At 47.1% G+C, this 17,330-nt stretch overlaps 1 protein-coding gene across 1 annotated transcript in view; it reads left to right on the top strand.

Moving 5' to 3' along the window:
* MFSD11 (major facilitator superfamily domain containing 11) overlaps window positions 1-16,210 on the top strand; it is a 37,601-nt gene extending 21,391 nt beyond the window's left edge. The window contains exons 9-13 of the mRNA XM_007959616.2: window positions 5,764-5,829; window positions 7,676-7,801; window positions 12,980-13,154; window positions 13,831-13,966; window positions 16,046-16,210. Coding sequence (XP_007957807.1) covers window positions 5,764-5,829; window positions 7,676-7,801; window positions 12,980-13,154; window positions 13,831-13,966; window positions 16,046-16,210 — 668 coding nt within the window. The remainder of the gene's footprint in view (window positions 1-5,763; window positions 5,830-7,675; window positions 7,802-12,979; window positions 13,155-13,830; window positions 13,967-16,045) is intronic.
* The last annotated feature ends 1,120 nt before the right edge of the window (window positions 16,211-17,330 follow it).

Genomic DNA, 17,330 nt, shown 5'->3' with positions numbered 1-17,330 from the left:
TGGTCAATGACATGAGACAAAGTATATGTGAACTGCTGTATGAAAAGTGAATTTACTCTGTAAATCTTCACCCAAATCCTAATAATAAAAAAAAAAAGTAATTGAAGAAAATAATTGGATAGGGAACACCCTTTCAAATATATCAATCAAATGATAAGGGAAAAGATGAACTGAAATGTCAAACTTCAGTGTGTCAAGACAGCCACAAAGGTAAGATGGCAAGGAGAGCCTGGGGAGAAGGTTCACAGCGTATGCTAACGAGCTTGTGTAAGAAAAGCACAAACAATGCAGCAGAAAATGGGTGTTTCACAAGCAAAGAAGAAATCAGTGAAGCTTAAGTATAAGAAATATAAATGAAAAAGTTTTCTGTCACATTTCAAAAGATGAAAAATAATTATCAAGGTTAAGGGGCTGGATACTTACATATATAAGACCACACTGCTGATCAGGATGTGCCTTTCTGAAGGATGGTTTATCAGTAAGTATCAAAAGCCTTAAAAATGTTTATAACCTTTGACTACCAATGCCACTAATAGGTTTAGCCTCAGGTAGTAATTAAGAATTTTTGCCAGATTTACCTACTGAGATGTTTATATTAGTGAGAAACTGGAAGTAATTTAAATAATTAACTATGATATATCAGTACCTTTTTACAGTAGATTATTCTAGTCATTGAAATGTTCTCCGTATTAAAAAATATTTGTTCTATTACAACAAATTATACAATAGTATATATGGTAGGATTTTTTTGTAATAAAAAGCACAGAAAAAGTCTGGAAGGAGATCCATTAAGGTGTTAGGCTATCTGCTTTTTCCCTTAATATTGCAGCTTTCTTGAGCTTTAATTCATATACTATATAATTCACCTATTTTGAGTATACAGTTCAGGTTTTTAGTATGCTCACTGTTTATCATCACAATCGTTTTTTCACCCTCCAAAATCTACATGCCTGTTAGCACTCACTCCTGGTCTCCCTCCAGCCTCTCCGCCCCGTCCCTCCTTTCTGTCTCTCTAGATTTGCCTGTGCTGATCATTTCATGGAAGTGAAGTCATACAGGATGTGACCTTTTGTGTCCTTTGCTAAGCAAACCATTTACTTAGCATAATGGTTTCAAGGTTCATCCATGTTATAGCATGTCATAACATTTGAGTTGTTTTTCCTTTTTATTGGCTATTATGAATAAGGCTGCTACATACAGTCATGAGGAGCTGTGGTGGCGTAGTGCCTAAGGCATGTGACTGCTAACCAGACGGCTGGTGGTTCAAACCCAGCAGCCACTCCTCAGAATGAGGACCGGGCCATCTACTTCCATAGAGATACTGCCTTGGAAACCCAAGGAGGGGTTGCTATAAGTCGGGACCAACTTGACGGCGGTGGGTCATATAGTCACGTCCAAGTGTTTGTGTGGACATATCACTTCTCTTGGGTGTCTGCCTGGGAGTGGGATTTCTGGGTCAGGCAGTATCTCTCCACCACTCGTCTGTCAGCCTGTTGGACTGTGGGGGGCTGGCGTGTTGCTGTGATGCTGGACGCTTTGCCGCCGGTATTTCCGATACCAGCAGGGTCAGCTACGGTGGACGGGTTTCAGCAGAGCTTCCAGCTTAAGACAGAATGGAAAGACAGGACTGGTGATCGACTTCTGGAGAAATTTGGCCAGTGGCCCTTGTGGAGAGCAGTAGAACTGTCCAGTATAGTGCCAGAAGACGAGCCCTCAGGTTGGAAGGCACTCAAAGTATGACTAGGGAAGAGCCGCCACCTCAAGGTAGGGTTGACCTCAGTGACATGGATGAAGTAAAGCTTTCGAGACCTTCATTTGCTTATGTGGCATGGCTCAAGAAACAACTGCAAACATCCATTAAAAATCAGAACGTGGAATGTACAAAGTATGAATCTAGGAAAACTGGAAGTCATCAGACATGAAATGGAACACTTGAAGATCAATATCCTAGGCATTAGTGAATTGAAATGGGCAAGCAGTGGCCATTTTGAATCGGGTGATCATACATGGTTTACTGTGTCAGAAAAGACAGGCTGAAGTGGAATTACATTGTATTTATTGTCAAAAAGAACACCTCAAGATCTATCCTGAAGTAGAGTGATAGGATAATACCCGTATTCCTGTAAGGAAGACCAGGTAATATGGCTATTCAAATTTATGCACCGACTACTAAAGCCAAAGATGAAGAAATTGAAGATTTTTGCCAACTTCTGCAGCCTGAAATTGACCAAACGTACACTCAAGATGCGTTGATAATTACTGGTGACCTTCGGAATGCGGACATTGGAAACGAAGGATTGGTGGTTGGGAAGTACGGCCTTGGGGATAGAAACGACACTGGAGAGCGCGTGGTTAAATTTTTCAAGACCAATGACTTGTTCATTGCAAATACCTTCTTTCAACAACATAAATGGTGACGATACACATGGACCTTGCCAGATGTAATAATCGGAATCAAAGCGACTACATCTGTGGAAAGAGACTGGAGAAACTCAGTATCCTCGGTCAGAGCAGGGCCAGGGCCAGGGCCAGCTGTGGGGCGGGCCGTCAGTGGCTTGTGTCGGAGTGGAAGCTGAGCTGAAGAAAATTACAGTCCTCAAGGGCCCAAGAATAACCTTGAGTATAACCCCCCTCAAGGGCCCAAGTATAACCTTGAGTATAACCCCCCTCAAGGGCCCAAGTATAACCTTGAGTATAACCCCCCCTCAAGGGCCCAAGTATAACCTTGAGTATAACCCCCCTCAAGGGTCCAAGTATAACCTTGAGTATAACCCCCCCTCAAGAGCCCAAGTATAACCTTGAGTATAACCCCCCCTCAAGGGCCCAAGTATAACCTTGAGTATAACCCACCCTCAAGGGCCCAAGTATAACCTTGAGTATAACCCACCCTCAAGGGCCCAAGTATAACCTTGAGTATAACCCACCCTCAAGGGTCCAAGTATAACCTTGAGTATAACCCCGCTGTGTCTAGAGACCATCTCAAGAATATATCTGATGCTTTGAACACTAACGACTGAAGCCCAGACAAGCTGTGGGATGACATCAAGGGCATCATACATGAAGAAGGCAAAAGGTCATTAAAAAGACAGGAAAGAGAGGTGGAGGGGGGAAAGACCAAAATGGATGACAGAAGAGACTTAAACTTGCTATTGAATGTGCAGTAGCTAAAGTGAAAGGAAGACATGAAGTAAAAGCACTGAAGACTTCAAAGAGCAGCTTGAGAAGAGAAAGTATTACAACGAGGTGTGCAAAGACCTGAAATTAGCAAAACAAAAGGAAAACACAGCAGTTCTCAAGCTGAAAGAACTAAAGAAAAAATTCCATCCTTGAGTTGCAGTACTCTATGGACAAAATATTGAACAACTCAGGAAACATCAAAAGAAGATGGAAGGATTACACAGAGTCACTGTACTGAAAAGAATTGGTTGGTATTCACCCGTATCAAGGAGGTAGCATATGATCAAGAACTGAAGGAAGTCCAACCTGCACTGAAGGCATTGGTGGAAAACAAGGCTCCGGGAATTGATGGAAAACTAGTAGAGATGTTTCATCACACGGCTGCAGTACTGGAAGTGCTCACCTGTTTATGACAAGAAATTTGGAAGACAGCCACCTGGCCAACCAACTAGACTAGATCCCTATTTGTCTCCATTCCAAAGAAAGGTGATCCAACAGAATGCAGAAATCAAAGAATACAAATAATATCTTCTTTGGAGAAAGGTCTATTTGGATCTTTTGGCCACTTTTAAATTGGCTTTTTATTATTGAGTTGTTTGGGTTGTTGTTGTTGGCGTAGTCTGGAGGAAAGTCCCTTACTGTGTATATGATTTGCAAATGTTTTTAGTTTCTCCTTTGTCACTTGTGATTTACTCCAAAGTTTTCTTCTAAGAGTTTCATAGTTTTAGCTTTTACATTTGGATCTATCGTCCATGTTGAGTTGATTTTCGTGTGTGGGGTGAGGGGGAGGTTCACCCTCATTCTTTTGCGTGTGGTCATTCAGTTGCCTCAGCTCCGTTTGTTGAAATGGCGATTCTTTGCCCATTGATTGGCCTTGGAAACCTTGGCAAACATCAGTTGACTGTAAATGTAAGGGTTTATTTCTGGCTTCCAAATTCTGTTCCATTGATCCCTATGCCTGTCCTTATTCCAGTATCATACTGTCTTGGTTACAGTTGTTTTTTGTTTTGTTTTGTTTTTTTTCCCTGATTGAAAAATCAGGAAATGGGAGTCCACCAACTTCAAATCTTTTAAAGATTTGAACCTGCTCACATCTCATAATGTTGTTGTTATGTGCCATCGAGTCAGACCTGGCTCATAGCGACCCCTCCTTGGGTGCTATAGAAGTAGATTTTGGTTATTGTAGGTCTCTTAAATTTTCACATAAATTTTAGGATAAGGCTGTCAGTTTTCACAAATTGAATTTTCTATTATATTAACTTTCTGATTATTCAAAAGTGAACATGCTCTGCTGTTGTAGTAAATTTTATTTTTAATTTAAAAAAATGTTGTTTTGTACTTTGTCTTGAAAATTTATGTTTTTTTCTGGAAACGTGAAAATAATTGGTGAAAACATTGCATTGCATTTCTTTTCACCAGATTTCAGTGAAGTTAGAAGGAAAACATGTTGTTATTGTTTTCACATGGAGAAGGTCGGGGCAGAACGTTCGCAGCTTTATGTAAGTTTCAAGGTCAGCACTTGAGTAAGAACTAAAATCTGGCTCCACTCTTGGTTAATGTTCTAGAGTAGCCAAGCAGCTGCCGTCCAGCCGACTCTGACTCCTGGCGACCCGTGGTGCCAGAGTAGAGCTGTTGGCCGTAGGGTTTCCAATGGCTGATTTTTGGGGAGTAGATCATCAGAGCGTCCTTCTGAGACGCCCCTGGGTGGACTTGGACATGCAGCCTCTCAATTAGCAGCCTCATGTGTTAGTGGTCTTTACATTATGAGAGGGAGCTCTGGTGGCATAATGCCTAGGGCACTTGACTGCTAACCAGAGGCTGGCAGTTCAAACCCACCAGCCACTCCTGGGAAGGAAGGTTGGGCAATCTACTTCTGTAGTGATACCGCCTCGGCAACCCAAGGAGGGGTCGCTGTGAGTCGGGTCGCACTCGATGGCAACAACAACATGAGATGTGAGCAGGTTCAAAAAGACAGTTACATAAAAATGTATCGTGTTCAGGGATTCACTTTGCATTGCAGATTCCAATGAAATTGAATAGAGTAGACACAAAAGTTACAACAGGATCGTGGTAATAAGGAGATAGGCAGACATTAAAGTGATTACGGTGGTAAAGGGCTACGCAGAGCTGAGGCTACCCTCCTCAGATCGCTGAGCTGGTCCTGCCCCAGCTTGTGAGCCTGATCTAAGTCCCCTCTCAGAGCTGCCCCATGATGACCACAGGGAAGGTCACACTCTGCCCAGTGCTGCCTCCATTCAGTAGTCTTGCTCTTGGTGACATGGTGACATATCCTGCTGGTGAGGTCCTGGTGGTCTTTTCTCCTTTTCATGTTGCTCGTTTGTGAGAGCTAGAGAATACGTGGGAGGAATGGAGCTCTAGAATGGATTTAAGCAGTTGAGCGAAATACTTCCTTTCTATAGTTCCTACCTTCAGTGTTTTAACACTAATCATTAACCCTGTCCCAAAGTCTTGGTTTACTGATATTCTTGATAAACGGGTGCTCTGCTTCAAGGAATGTTTTAGAATATTTGTTTCATTAATTCAGATCTAATTGAGTACTCCTCCATTTGTTTTCATTTTTTACAGAAAAGTCTCTTAAGTTATGTGTCACCAAGGAGATGCTCCTTCTTAGTATGACAACTGCTTATACAGGTGGGTGTTAATTACTGTGTTAATTGCAGTTCTGGTTTTCAGTGGCTGTATAGAGACACTGAGGGCATAAAACAATCACCTTGTTATCTGTGAGGGGCTCACTCAACTGGATGGCTCTTCAGTGGGGGTCTCTGGCTGCTGTCAGAGGGCATACGAGACTGGAACTTCCAAGACAGTCTTATGCCCAGGTATGGCCTTGTTGGGGTCAGCCGAAAGCTGGGTCTCTTTCCTGGAGTCTCAGGCCTTGGCCATCACCCAATCCCTCACGTGATCCCCTCGTCATGAGCCGGTGGGACAGCCAGACTGACTCTGTACTGACAGAGGGCTCCAAAACGGTAGACGGAGAATCTAGCAGGTCTTGTTAAGGCCCAGGCCTGGAACTGGCCCGGCAGCTCTCCTGCTGCCTTCTATGCTGCTCAGAGCAAATCTCAGGGCTGGCCCGGAGTCAGTGTGGGAGAGCCACACAAGGGCACGCGAACTGGGAGGGGGCGCTCCCTGGGCACCGTCTGGGGACTTTGCCGTTAGTGGCATCCAGTCGACTCTGAGTCCCAGCAACCCCACACGTAACAGATTGAGACGTTGCCCAGTCCTGTGCCTGCCTCACAGTCGTTGCTGTGGTTGAGCCCCTTGTTGCAGCCACCATGTCGGCCCATCTTGGTGAGGGTCTCCTAGCACGAGTATGTGGTGATTCTAGGGTGTCGTGGAGCACTACAGAAAGTCCCCATGCCTGCACTCCTGTCACTCTCAGTGGGTTAGGGTGATTTCTGACGCAGTGCAGTAAACTCTGTGGAGATGATAGTAGGTGGTCCCGCCTAGGCCGGAGAGATGGTGAGGGTGTTGGTATCCTTTCAGAGCGTTTTGACCATGCCGCCTGTTGCCTTTGCGTTCCTGTGCCTCGGAGGTGCAGCGTCTTCCCTTTAGGAGAAACAGAACAAACATTCACCACCAAGTTGCTGTTGAGTCGAATCTGTGGCCTGTGTCTGTCAAAGCGGGCCTGGGCTCCATGGCATCTCTGGTGGCTGCTTTTTGGGAAGTAGATTGCCAGGCCTTTGTTCAGAGGTGCCTTGGGGTGGACTCGAACTCTATGTGAGTCAGCAGTCGAGTGCTCTTAGCCGTCGGCCCCACCCAGGGACTGCACAATAAACGTTGGCTGCCACTGAGGTGATGCTGCTCAAACCGCACCCGTGTGTAGATGAGGACTAGAACTGCCCTGTAGGGTTTCCGAGGCTGCAGTCTTTATGGGAGCAGCCTCATCTTCCTCCTGCAGACCTGCTGGGTGGGTTTGAACCACTGACCCTGGGTTAGCAGCTTAGTGCTAAACCATTGAATGACCAGGGCTCCTTAGAATAAACATTAAACATCTTTATAATTTGTAGTTAGGTAGCATTAAGGAGTCAAGGCCCTCTACTGATTGACTGTTATTTATATGTTTGGAATTTTCTGAGCAAAAGGGATTAATTTCAGCATTATTGTGCTTTTAAGCAACAGTGGGTAGCATGCGTTGGTTTTCCCGGCGTCCGTTGTTGTTCCCTGGGAAGCTACTGGAAGGATAGTGGGTCCTTTATGTCACTTACATCCGTTGCATTCCCTGCCAGCACACAGAGGTGCCAGTTTGCAACGTCAGGATACCTTGGCTTCTTTGCTGGGTTATTTTTATCAGAAACGTGCAGCAGCTGCCACGTGGGGGCTGCTTTCCTCTCCTCTGTTACACAGCAGAATGCTGGGCCCGGCTGCCACAGTAACAGCTCAGGCTGAATGACTGGTGCATGTTTGTGGTTCACGTGCTGTTGGCTGGAAAGGGAGGGCATGAGTGGATACTTAACTTACATCTGACTTTTTCCTAAAGGTCTGGAACTGACGTTTTTCTCTGGTGTCTATGGAACCTGCATTGGTGCCGTCAATAAATTTGGGACAGAAGAGAAAAGCCTCATTGGACTTTCTGGCATTTTCATCGGCATTGGAGAAATTTTAGGTTGGTTTAAAAAAAAAAAAAAAAAAAAAGTCTTTGCATTAAAAAAAAAACGGCCCATTACGATTATACTTGAACTTTGACATGTGCGTCCTTTCTCCGTCCCTGACTCTCTGCTGGTGCTTACTTTCCCTCCAGCTGGTCAGCCTCTGTCTTCTCTGCCATCACCATTCCAATACAGATGATAAAACATTTCCGAATAATTCACAATGAAACCATGAACAAGAAGACATGTGGTCTCTCTCAAGCTTTGCACTTAATATCAAGGAGAGGTCTTGGGATCCCTGACTTCTAGTCACTCCTTCATTAGCTTGTTCACCACCCGCACTGTGTTGTGTATTGTGTTAGATACAAGGCATTTGTCAACTCAGCAAATATTTACTGTACATACGTTGTGTGAACAACACAAAGATCCCTGCTCACCTGCCTGTTCAGATGCACCCACGTGGTGTGAATGGACCTCATTTTGTCATCCATTCGTCAGTTGATGGGTCTTTGGGTGGTTTCCACTTTGTGGCTGCTAGGAAGTTGCTGCTGTGAGTGTCCGTGTGTGTGTTTCTGTGTCATTGTGTGTTTTCATTGCTCTTAGCTCCATACCTAAGAGTCTAGTTGATGCATCATTTGATCCCTCTGTGTGTGATTTTTCCCTCATGAGGGGTCGTATTTTCTTGCTTTCCTACAAGATAATTTGTTATTGGCTACCAGACACTGAAGGTTACTGTCTGAGGTGCTGGATGTGTGTGTATTCCTGTAAATATTTTTGAGCTTTGTTCTTGGATACAGTTAAGTTACTTGGGCCAGTAGCCTCCTCTCAGGTCTTGCTTTTCAGATTCGTTGGTGGGGCCAGAGCAGAGCTCATCTATGGACTGACTGCTCCAGTCCCGAGGGAGGGCCCTTGTGTGGACTCCGCCAGTGCTCTGTGAATCAGGTGGTTGTCCGGTCTGGCTGGTAGGACTGGGCGCCCTTCCCAGCCCAGGGTGAGGCCCAGTACCTTCCTACTGTCTAGTCTGCGTCTTGCCTGGCTGCTGACCTCCTGCCTTGCGTGTGCTGAGTAGTGCTCAGCTGGAGAGACGGCCCCTCTGCCCGTCTCTGCAACAGTCTCTGTGCAGCCCTCCTTGCAGAAGCTCTGTCCCGTGGGCTCTTGCCTCGTTGGTGTCCCCAGGCTGAGGGCTCTGTCTCTCCAGCTTGGAGGCACTGGGCTCCCTCGCTGTGGCCTGAAGCCTGTCGCTGCAGTCCGCAGGCAGTTGTAGGGTGCCCTTGCTTGTGGCTACCTCCTGGGGATCACTGCCCTCTGCCACCTTAGATCCGGTGTCTGCAGAACCAGGGTCTCCTACTTCTGTGTGCTTGCTTTTTTCAGGCAGGACGGTGGTTCAGTTCCTGGTACTCCAACTTGTCCAGTTGTCTGAACTGATTTGTTAAAATTCCTGTTTCGAGTTACTCTCCCCTGATCAGTTCTTGTTTTGTATTTTTGTGTTTTCTCTGTGTCGTCTCCCCCTTTCTTGGTTAGCTGTCAGTTTTTCTTATTTTATGTTTATTTTTCAAAGAACCAGGATTTTGATTTATTAACTTACATTTTTTTCTGTCTCCTACTTCATTAATTTTGGCTTTCATTATTTCCCCTTTTTGTATTTCCTTTTGGTTTGCTTTGTTGTTCTCTTTCTGGTTTCTTGAGTTGGCGATTTCTTCTCACTCTTGTTATTGATACAGGTGTAGGCAGTCTGTTCACTCTTGCATCATTTACATCATTAGGAATTTCTTTCTAATCCCGACTCTTGTCATGTCCATCTGCTTTTTCTAACTGTTTTTGGTGCCAACACAGAACAAGCGTAGCCCTCCTCGAGGATGGCCTTTCTGGTACTTGAAGCATTGCTTCAGCTCTGCAAAGTCATCTCTCTCCAGGCAGTCACTCCCATTGCTGTTTTGAGAGGCCTGCTGACCTGTTCTTTTCTCCTTCAGAGTGTGGTTTCTGGTGCCAAAGCTGTGGTCTGGGCGTCGCCTTAGCGAGCAGATTCCTGGGGCCGTGGCCTCCCTGGTGCTGAATGTCTGCTGATGCAGACAGAGTGGACCAGGGTCTCGGGCAGCGTGGGAGCACACTGGCGGAGCATGAATCTGGATTCGTGCTCGATTGTTATCACATCACCCTGTGCGTCCCCACCTTTGTGTGTTTAACGTCATAGATCTGTGTGGCGTTCTTTATGCTTGCTCTGAAATTTGGTCTTCCTAGAGTCAGCTCATTACAGGCTGCCCTCAACTTAGGACGACATTCTGTTCCGTCCTAAGTCGGCTGTGATAGCAGTCGAGTGCCTCTTTGTTTTGTTTTGTTTTCTTTTCATTGCTGCCTGATACATGACAATGTTTGAACAGTAAATCATAACATTGAACATCTGTGAATGAGCATCTGAGATTGATAACCTCAGCCAGTTCCATGCTGCAACACTGTGGTAGAGTGTATTACTAATGATACCCAAACAGATGGTCATAAGCGCAGTTTGTCGTAACTCAAATTCGTCATAATCAGGGACTGTCTGTATTCTAGACCGTTGTGTCATTGCAGTGTTTGTTGCCTTTCACTCCTGAGAGGATGACACCAGGTCCCTGCTGGGCTACTAATGACATCTCTGTCCATGCCAGGTCAGGGAGCAGAGAGGCTGCTCCTGCCATCAGCTGCTCTTACTTAAAGGATGGCCTTTCGTCTGACACCTCCACACTTTGACCTGAGCGATAGTCCTGTTACAACTTAAAAATAAAGAACTCTAACTTACCTGTGTCAGGTGTGAGTGTGAGGCCTCAGGATTTTAATGTAGGCACGTGCTGCTGCACATCCACAGCCTGTCTGTGAAATGGGGTCACGTGATTTGGACGTTGTCCAAGCACCATGTTAAAACCTCAGGGAGCCCATTTCCATCATTTTCGTTGCTGCCACTGCTGGTGGAAACTGGAGAAGCTGGTGGCAGCGGGAGCAGAGGGCCCTGCCCTGGCCCCTGGCCCACCTTCCCAGCTGTAGGAGCGGTCACTGCCCACCCACTGGACAGAGGCCAAGAGCCCGCACCAAGAGCTGGTCCTGGCTCCCCCACCCGTGTCCCACTCGTGGGCCCGTGCTGTGAGTCTGGGGTTAGGGTCTTTGAAACCATCACGGGGCCTAATAAACAAAGGATCTGCTGTCCCTTTTGAAAAAAAACTTCGGAAATCACAGACACGTATTTGGTCAGATGTTCTCTGAACAGACATTAAATGGCTGCTAACCGGAAAGTCTGCAGTTCAAACCCACCAGCTGCTCCATGGGGGAAAGATGGGGCAGTCTACTTCCATAAAGATTTACAGCCTTGGAAACCCGATGGGGGTGACTGTGAGTCAGGACCCACTTGATGGCGGTGAGGTTTTTGGAGTTGTGGTGCAGCCAGTTAAGATATTTGGCTGCTGATTGAAAACTGGGAGTTTCTTGTCTCCCAGAGCGCCTCAGAAGAAAGGGCTGGTGGTCTCCTTCTGAAAAATCAGCCATTGGAAGCCCCGTGGAGCACAGGTCTAGTCTGGGGACACACGGGTTCGCCGTGAGTCACTGTTGACATCAGCTGGTGCTTCACCCGACATACAGTGCTATTAAGGGAATAAAAGGACATTTAAAATGAGGCTCCTGTCATCGAGAAGGTTGTCTCTTTGCGGGGAAAAGTAAAAGCCAGTGCAGGGCCATTGAGGAGGGTCGGTAATGAGGGTTGCAGTTTGCAGGAGACTTATCCAAGATGGCCTCCTTGAGCAGGACCTGAACTCTGTGGGAGGACGAGTGGGCTCTGAGTAGAAGAAGCAGACGCTGCTGCCTTAGCCCTGCCCTTTGTCATTCTCTGGACTCGGCAGTGACTTCTGCTGGCCTTCAGCCTCACATCCCTTTGGTGTTTCCGCAGACTTGTAGCTGGAGACATTGCCATGCGCGGCAGTTTGCAGGAAGGATGGGGAGGCAGGCGGGGGATCTGGGTCCATAGGAGAGGCCGGAAGCCAGTAGGGCTCTTAGCCGGGGAGGCTCTTTGGCCAATTTGAGCTCCAGGTGACCAGGGCTTGAAGTCTGCAGTTGGGGTAGAAGGAAAGGCTCCTTTCTCAGCTCCTGGTGGTACTTTTCATCTCCTGTGAGGGACTAAGAAACCAATCACTTAAATGTCCAAATGCGTATTACCCTTTCGCACTGGCTCCTTGGTGTTCTTCAGTGACTGTTAAGCAGCTGGGTTCCTCCTCAGAATGCCTAGTGAGTCCTCAGCAGGACTTGCCCCCATCAGGGTCTTTTCTTCAGAATGCCACTGGGGAGTAGCAGACCTTGTCCCTTGAAGGTAGATCATTGATCTAAACAACCGGAGTTGTTTGTATCAGCTGGTGATTGTGCTGAAACTTAAACATCCATAAATTGTATTGACACACAGATAAAGGGAGTGAGACTGATAGTGTCACGTGACCAGGAAGGTGGTTCTAAAAGATGAGTTTGAAAAAGCTTTTCAGTAAAGGTGGTATTTTTTAAAGAAGGAAGGCTCACTGAATTCTGAGAATCAGCATTTCTCTAATGGCTAGTGACGTGGGGTATCTTTTCGTGTGTTTTTGCCTCTAAATCCTCCGTGACGGCCTCACGTGTGTTCTGCATTTGCTAGGTGGATTGTATGTTTATTTTACTGTTAACCTTCACTTTCAGTTGCTAGGGCAGCAGGCACAGATTTCTAGGGTAGAAATCATTTTCTTTAATGCTTCAGAGGCACGCCCTACTGTCTCGCACCTTCCATCTTGCTCTGGAATCATTCTAAGCCATTTGGTCGCTGAACCTTCGTGGGCCTTTTTACCCCATCTTGGAAGCTTACACAGAAATCTGAATTTAAACATGGTAACCAGTTGTCATGGAGTCGATTCTGACTCATGGTGACTCCATGTGTAAGAGTTGAGAAATTACACCCTTTTTTATGTCCTCGTTTCTGTTTTATGCTGTAGATCAAAGGGGATATTTTTTTGGGGGGCTGTCTAATTCACAGAGAATACAAGAGCACTGACGAGGGAAACGTGAGTGTTTTGAGGACCTGTTTCTGTCATAACAGTTGGCATTTGGCTCATTGGCTGCAAGGGCTGCGGTGTCAGTCTTGGTGCGGACGCCGGCCGTCTGAGGCTGTTTGGTCCGTGGCCCCCTGGTCAGCAGCATCCCCCTGTCCCACTCTGCAGGTGGAAGCCTCTTTGGCCTGCTGAGCAAGAATAGCCGCTTTGGAAGGAATCCCGTCGTGCTGCTGGGCATCCTGGTGCACTTCGTGGCCTTTTACCTGATCTTCCTCAACATGCCCGGGGACGCCCCCATTGCTCCCGTCGAAGGAACGGACAGCAGTGCTTACATCAATCCCAGGTACAGTGAGGGCCGTCCCTCTGTAGTGTAGAGAAGGCTGGGGGACAGCAGGAGGTGGCGTTTAAAATGGAGAAGTTCATCTCTTTGGCAAGTCTGGTTTTTAAGGGTCTCTGTCATGTGTTACTGGAGTCAGGATGAGTTTAAATAGGAATTCAGAGTCCCAGGTTATTTTTGTCATGTTAACCCATTTCCCCCACGCAGTCTGTTTTTTTTTTTTTTTTGACACGTGAAGGAGCACCCGCGAATCTGGTTGGACTCCTGTAACTGCTTTTTGAGCAGTCAGGGCTCTGCAGGAGGAATAGGGGAGAGGTTGCCAGCTGGGCCTGGCCGAGTTGTTTACTAGGCTTTGCTGATATTGTGTCAGCTTACTCAACTCAGGTTCCTTGTAGACACAACATTTATGTCTGGATCCACAATGCAAGGGGTGCCCGCCCCCAAACAGCATTTGTTTCCCGATGGCTCACAGATCCGCCTTCTAGACTGGGAAGGGGAGTGGCTTGCTCTGAGTACAGAGTAGTATTTGGTACCTTCCAGTAGCTATTCTTGTTTTGTGGTGTTGGAAGCCTGGAGGTAAAGGGCTCTCCTGGGTGGGTGCCTATTTTCTTTTCATTCCGTTGGAAATGACTCCAGTGGATGTCGGTAAACGTCGTACTACCTCTGCCTGTGTTTTATGCAGCAAAGAAGTCGCCATCCTCTGCAGTTTCCTGTTGGGTCTGGGAGACAGCTGCTTCAACACGCAGCTGCTGAGCATCCTGGGATTCCTGTATTCTGAGGACAGCGCGCCAGCGTTCGCCGTCTTCAAGTTTGTCCAGGTAGCCGCTTCTCTTCTCCAGAGGGTTCACAGAGGGGGCTGTGTGTTAGCACTACAGCTTTGCTGTCTTCGGGACTAGTGTCGGGGGTTCTTGACCTGAATAGTTGTATATAATCTATGAATTATGGACCGTTTAAACCACTTGCTGTTGAGTTGGTTATGACCCATGGCAACCCCGTGTGTGTCAGGGGCGAGCTGCACCCCGTGAGGTTGTGACCTATGGTGACCCCGCATGTTTCAGGGGCGAGTTGCACCCTGTGAGGTTATGACCCATGGCGACCCCGCGTGTGTTGGGAGAGCTGCACCCCATGAGATTGTCATTGGCTGGTTTTTCAGAAGCAGGTTGCTGTATCTTCCTTCCAAGCTGCCTGTGGGTAGGTGGACTCAGACGTCCGGGCACATCAGCAGTACCACCACACTGATTCTGTGGTTTCTTACCGAAAGGCAGCCTTTCCAAGGCCTTGTGAGTAGAATCAGAAAGCAACGAGCAGTGGGATTTTCCCCTCACATGGCTAAGAAAGTTTACACTGTGGTCTCTATGGCTTAACTAGAAAGGCTTAACCTGCCCTCTAGGGGCGCTGGGGGTCAGAATCGACTCCATGGCAGTGGGTGTGGTTTGGGCTTTGCTTCCGTGAAGATTGACAGCCTTGGAGACCCTGTGGGTCAGTTCCACTCTGTCCTCTAGGGGCGCTGTGGGTCAGAATCCACTCCACAGCAGTGGGTGTGGTTTGGGCTTTGCTTCCGTGAAGATTGACAGCCTAGGAGACCCTGTGGGGGCAGTTCCACCCTGCTGTAGATACCAGAATTCCACTTGTTTGTAATACAGATGAGAGCATTTCCCACTATGCACGTGTGCCATTTCACTACAGGCTGTCCCAGGGTAGAGAGAAGCCCTGGTCCTAAAGTGTCTTTAAAGTCAAATTTGTAGGTGAGTGGGAACAGCTGCAGACGGTTCTCATTTAGCCTGACTTTAGTGCAAGAAAAAGGAGCTCTGGTGGTGTAGTGCCTAAGGTATTAGACTGCTAACCAGAAGGTTGGTGGCTCAAACCCACCAGCCACACTGCAGAAAGAATACTGGGCAGTCTACTTCCGTAAAGATTTACCATGTCAGAAACCCAAAGGGGGTTGCTATGAGTCATACGATGGCAGTGAGTTTAGTTTTTTTGGTTTTAGTGCAAGAAAAGTCTTAAAGCCTTTTCAGTGATTTAAAATCTGCATGTGCAGCAAGTGAAGGCAATTGTGATTAAGAATTTGTTGCCTGAAGGCTGGTGGTTCAAGCCCACCAGCCACTCCTCGGAAGGAAGATGGGGCAATATACTTCCATAGAGATACTGCCTTGGAAACCCAAGGAGGGGTCGCTATGCATCGAATCGACTCAACAGCAGTGAGCTTGGTTTTTGGTTTAGGGCTTGGTTCAGTTGGTTCAAAGTGAGGGCGGATTTACATAACATTCAAGGGCAAGTAGTTGTCCAAGGAGCCCTGGTGTTTAAAGCACTCAGCTGCTAACTGAAGGTTTAGCAGTTGGAACCCACCAGCTGCTCCATGGGAGAAAGATGTGGCAATCTACTTCCATGAAGACTACAGACTTGGAGACCCTGTGGGTCAGTTCCACTCTGTCCTCTGGGGGCGCTGTGAGTCAGAATCGACTCCAGGCAGTTGATGTGGCTTGGGCTTTGCTTCTGTGAAGATTAACAGCCTTAGAGACCCTGTGGACAGTTCTCCTTGATCCTATAGGGTTGCTATGAGGCAAAATCAACTCGAGGGCAGTGGGTGGGTGGAAAGGAAGAGTTGTCCATAAGTTGGACATTTGTGACCCTGGGACTGTCTGCACTTGTAAGTCTTCACAAAGCAGTATTTTACATAGCAAAGATTGTAGCTTCCTCGAATGTTACCAGCTGTCAGGGGTGGGGGTAGGGGTGGGGAGTTAGGGTGCACGTTTCCGTATCAGTGAGCAGTGAAGTCGTGTCTAGATGCCGGGAGGGGAGAGGACCTGCACCAGGACCGCCGCCCCTTTGGTGGGTGGTGCTGCCCCACTCAGGGCCCTGTGTGTGTCTGACCGGTCTGCTCTGTCTGCCCGTAGTCCATCTGCGCAGCCGTGGCGTTTTTCTACAGCAACTACCTTCTCCTCCACTGGCAACTCCTGGTTATGGTGATCTTCGGGTTCTTTGGAACAATCTCGTTCTTCGCTGTGGAGTGGGAAGCCGCCGCCTTTGTAGCCCGGAGCTCCGACTACCGAAGCATTTGACCAGGGTGCCCCTGAGTGGCTCACCTCTTCTGAGAGCAGGCTGACGCTGGCGCCCCGGGAGAGGCCGCCACCCACGCCCCTCAGTGCTGTGTGATGTTCAGGATGGAAATCACTGAGACTGCTGAGTCAGCCAGAGTCGGCATTCAGGTTTACGATACTAGATACTTAAAACAAGCGGTATAAGGGAAACCCATTCTCTCGATTATCATTGTCGAGACTTGTTGTTTTTCAGTCGATCTGTCTCCAGTTCCTTTTAATCATGGTACAGAGTGTAAATGTTTTCTTCCCCCTCCTGTTCTCATTGAAAGACTCTGCCTCTGTTTAAAACACCAGGACTTACGTTACGTAATAGACAGTCTTGCTGGGTACAGCGTATAGGGTATGTTTTACTGTATAACAGTGGGAAGTGTGTGCCACCCTACATATGTGTCTGCAAAGGGCACTGAGATAGTGAGGTGCTGAAATGGAAATCTTAACTTCAAAAAGATTCACCCATTTTTCCTCTTTAAATGTTTTCGTTCAGTAAGTGTTTTCACCCTATGGTTCATAGCGGGCAGCATCCAGTGAAGTACAGGTAGTCTCCAGTTTGCGCACGTTCCATTCTGATGGTTGTTATGTGCAGTCGAGTTGGACCCGACTCATAGCGACCCCTCCTTGGGTTTCCAAGGCGGTATCGCTACGGAAGTAGATTGCCCAACCTTCTGAGGAGTGGCTGGTGGGTTTGGACCACCAGCCTTCTTGTTAGCAGTCGAGTGCCTTAGGCACTATGGTACCAGAGCTCCTGTTCTGATGGCGGCAGCGTCCAGTTAAGTACAGGTAGTCCCCAATTTTTGACAAGTGCCCTTTTGATGACTCTGTTGTAAGTAGGTTCTGACATAAATCAAGTACTACTTTTTTTTTTTTTAAGTTTTCCTCATCATTGCCTTTGATTATCAGTATCTTTATGATCTGATCTTTGTCTTTGGCGGTTATTGTGAGAATAATGACACCAGCACATTGTATGCTGTAACACCATCTATAGTACAAGTTATTGACAGTGAGATAGGAGCTGTACTGAAACAAACAACATACAGTCCTCATTCCTCAAGTGTGTCATCAGTTGGGGGCTACCTGTTTTACA

This window comes from Orycteropus afer, unplaced genomic scaffold (genome assembly GCF_000298275.1).
Source record: "Orycteropus afer afer isolate SDZICR_OR568_19922 unplaced genomic scaffold, OryAfe1.0 scaffold00018, whole genome shotgun sequence".
NCBI classification, from domain to species: domain Eukaryota; kingdom Metazoa; phylum Chordata; class Mammalia; order Tubulidentata; family Orycteropodidae; genus Orycteropus; species Orycteropus afer.
Note: the sequence above shows the minus strand (reverse complement) of the source record. Positions and strands in the feature narration are given on the sequence as shown.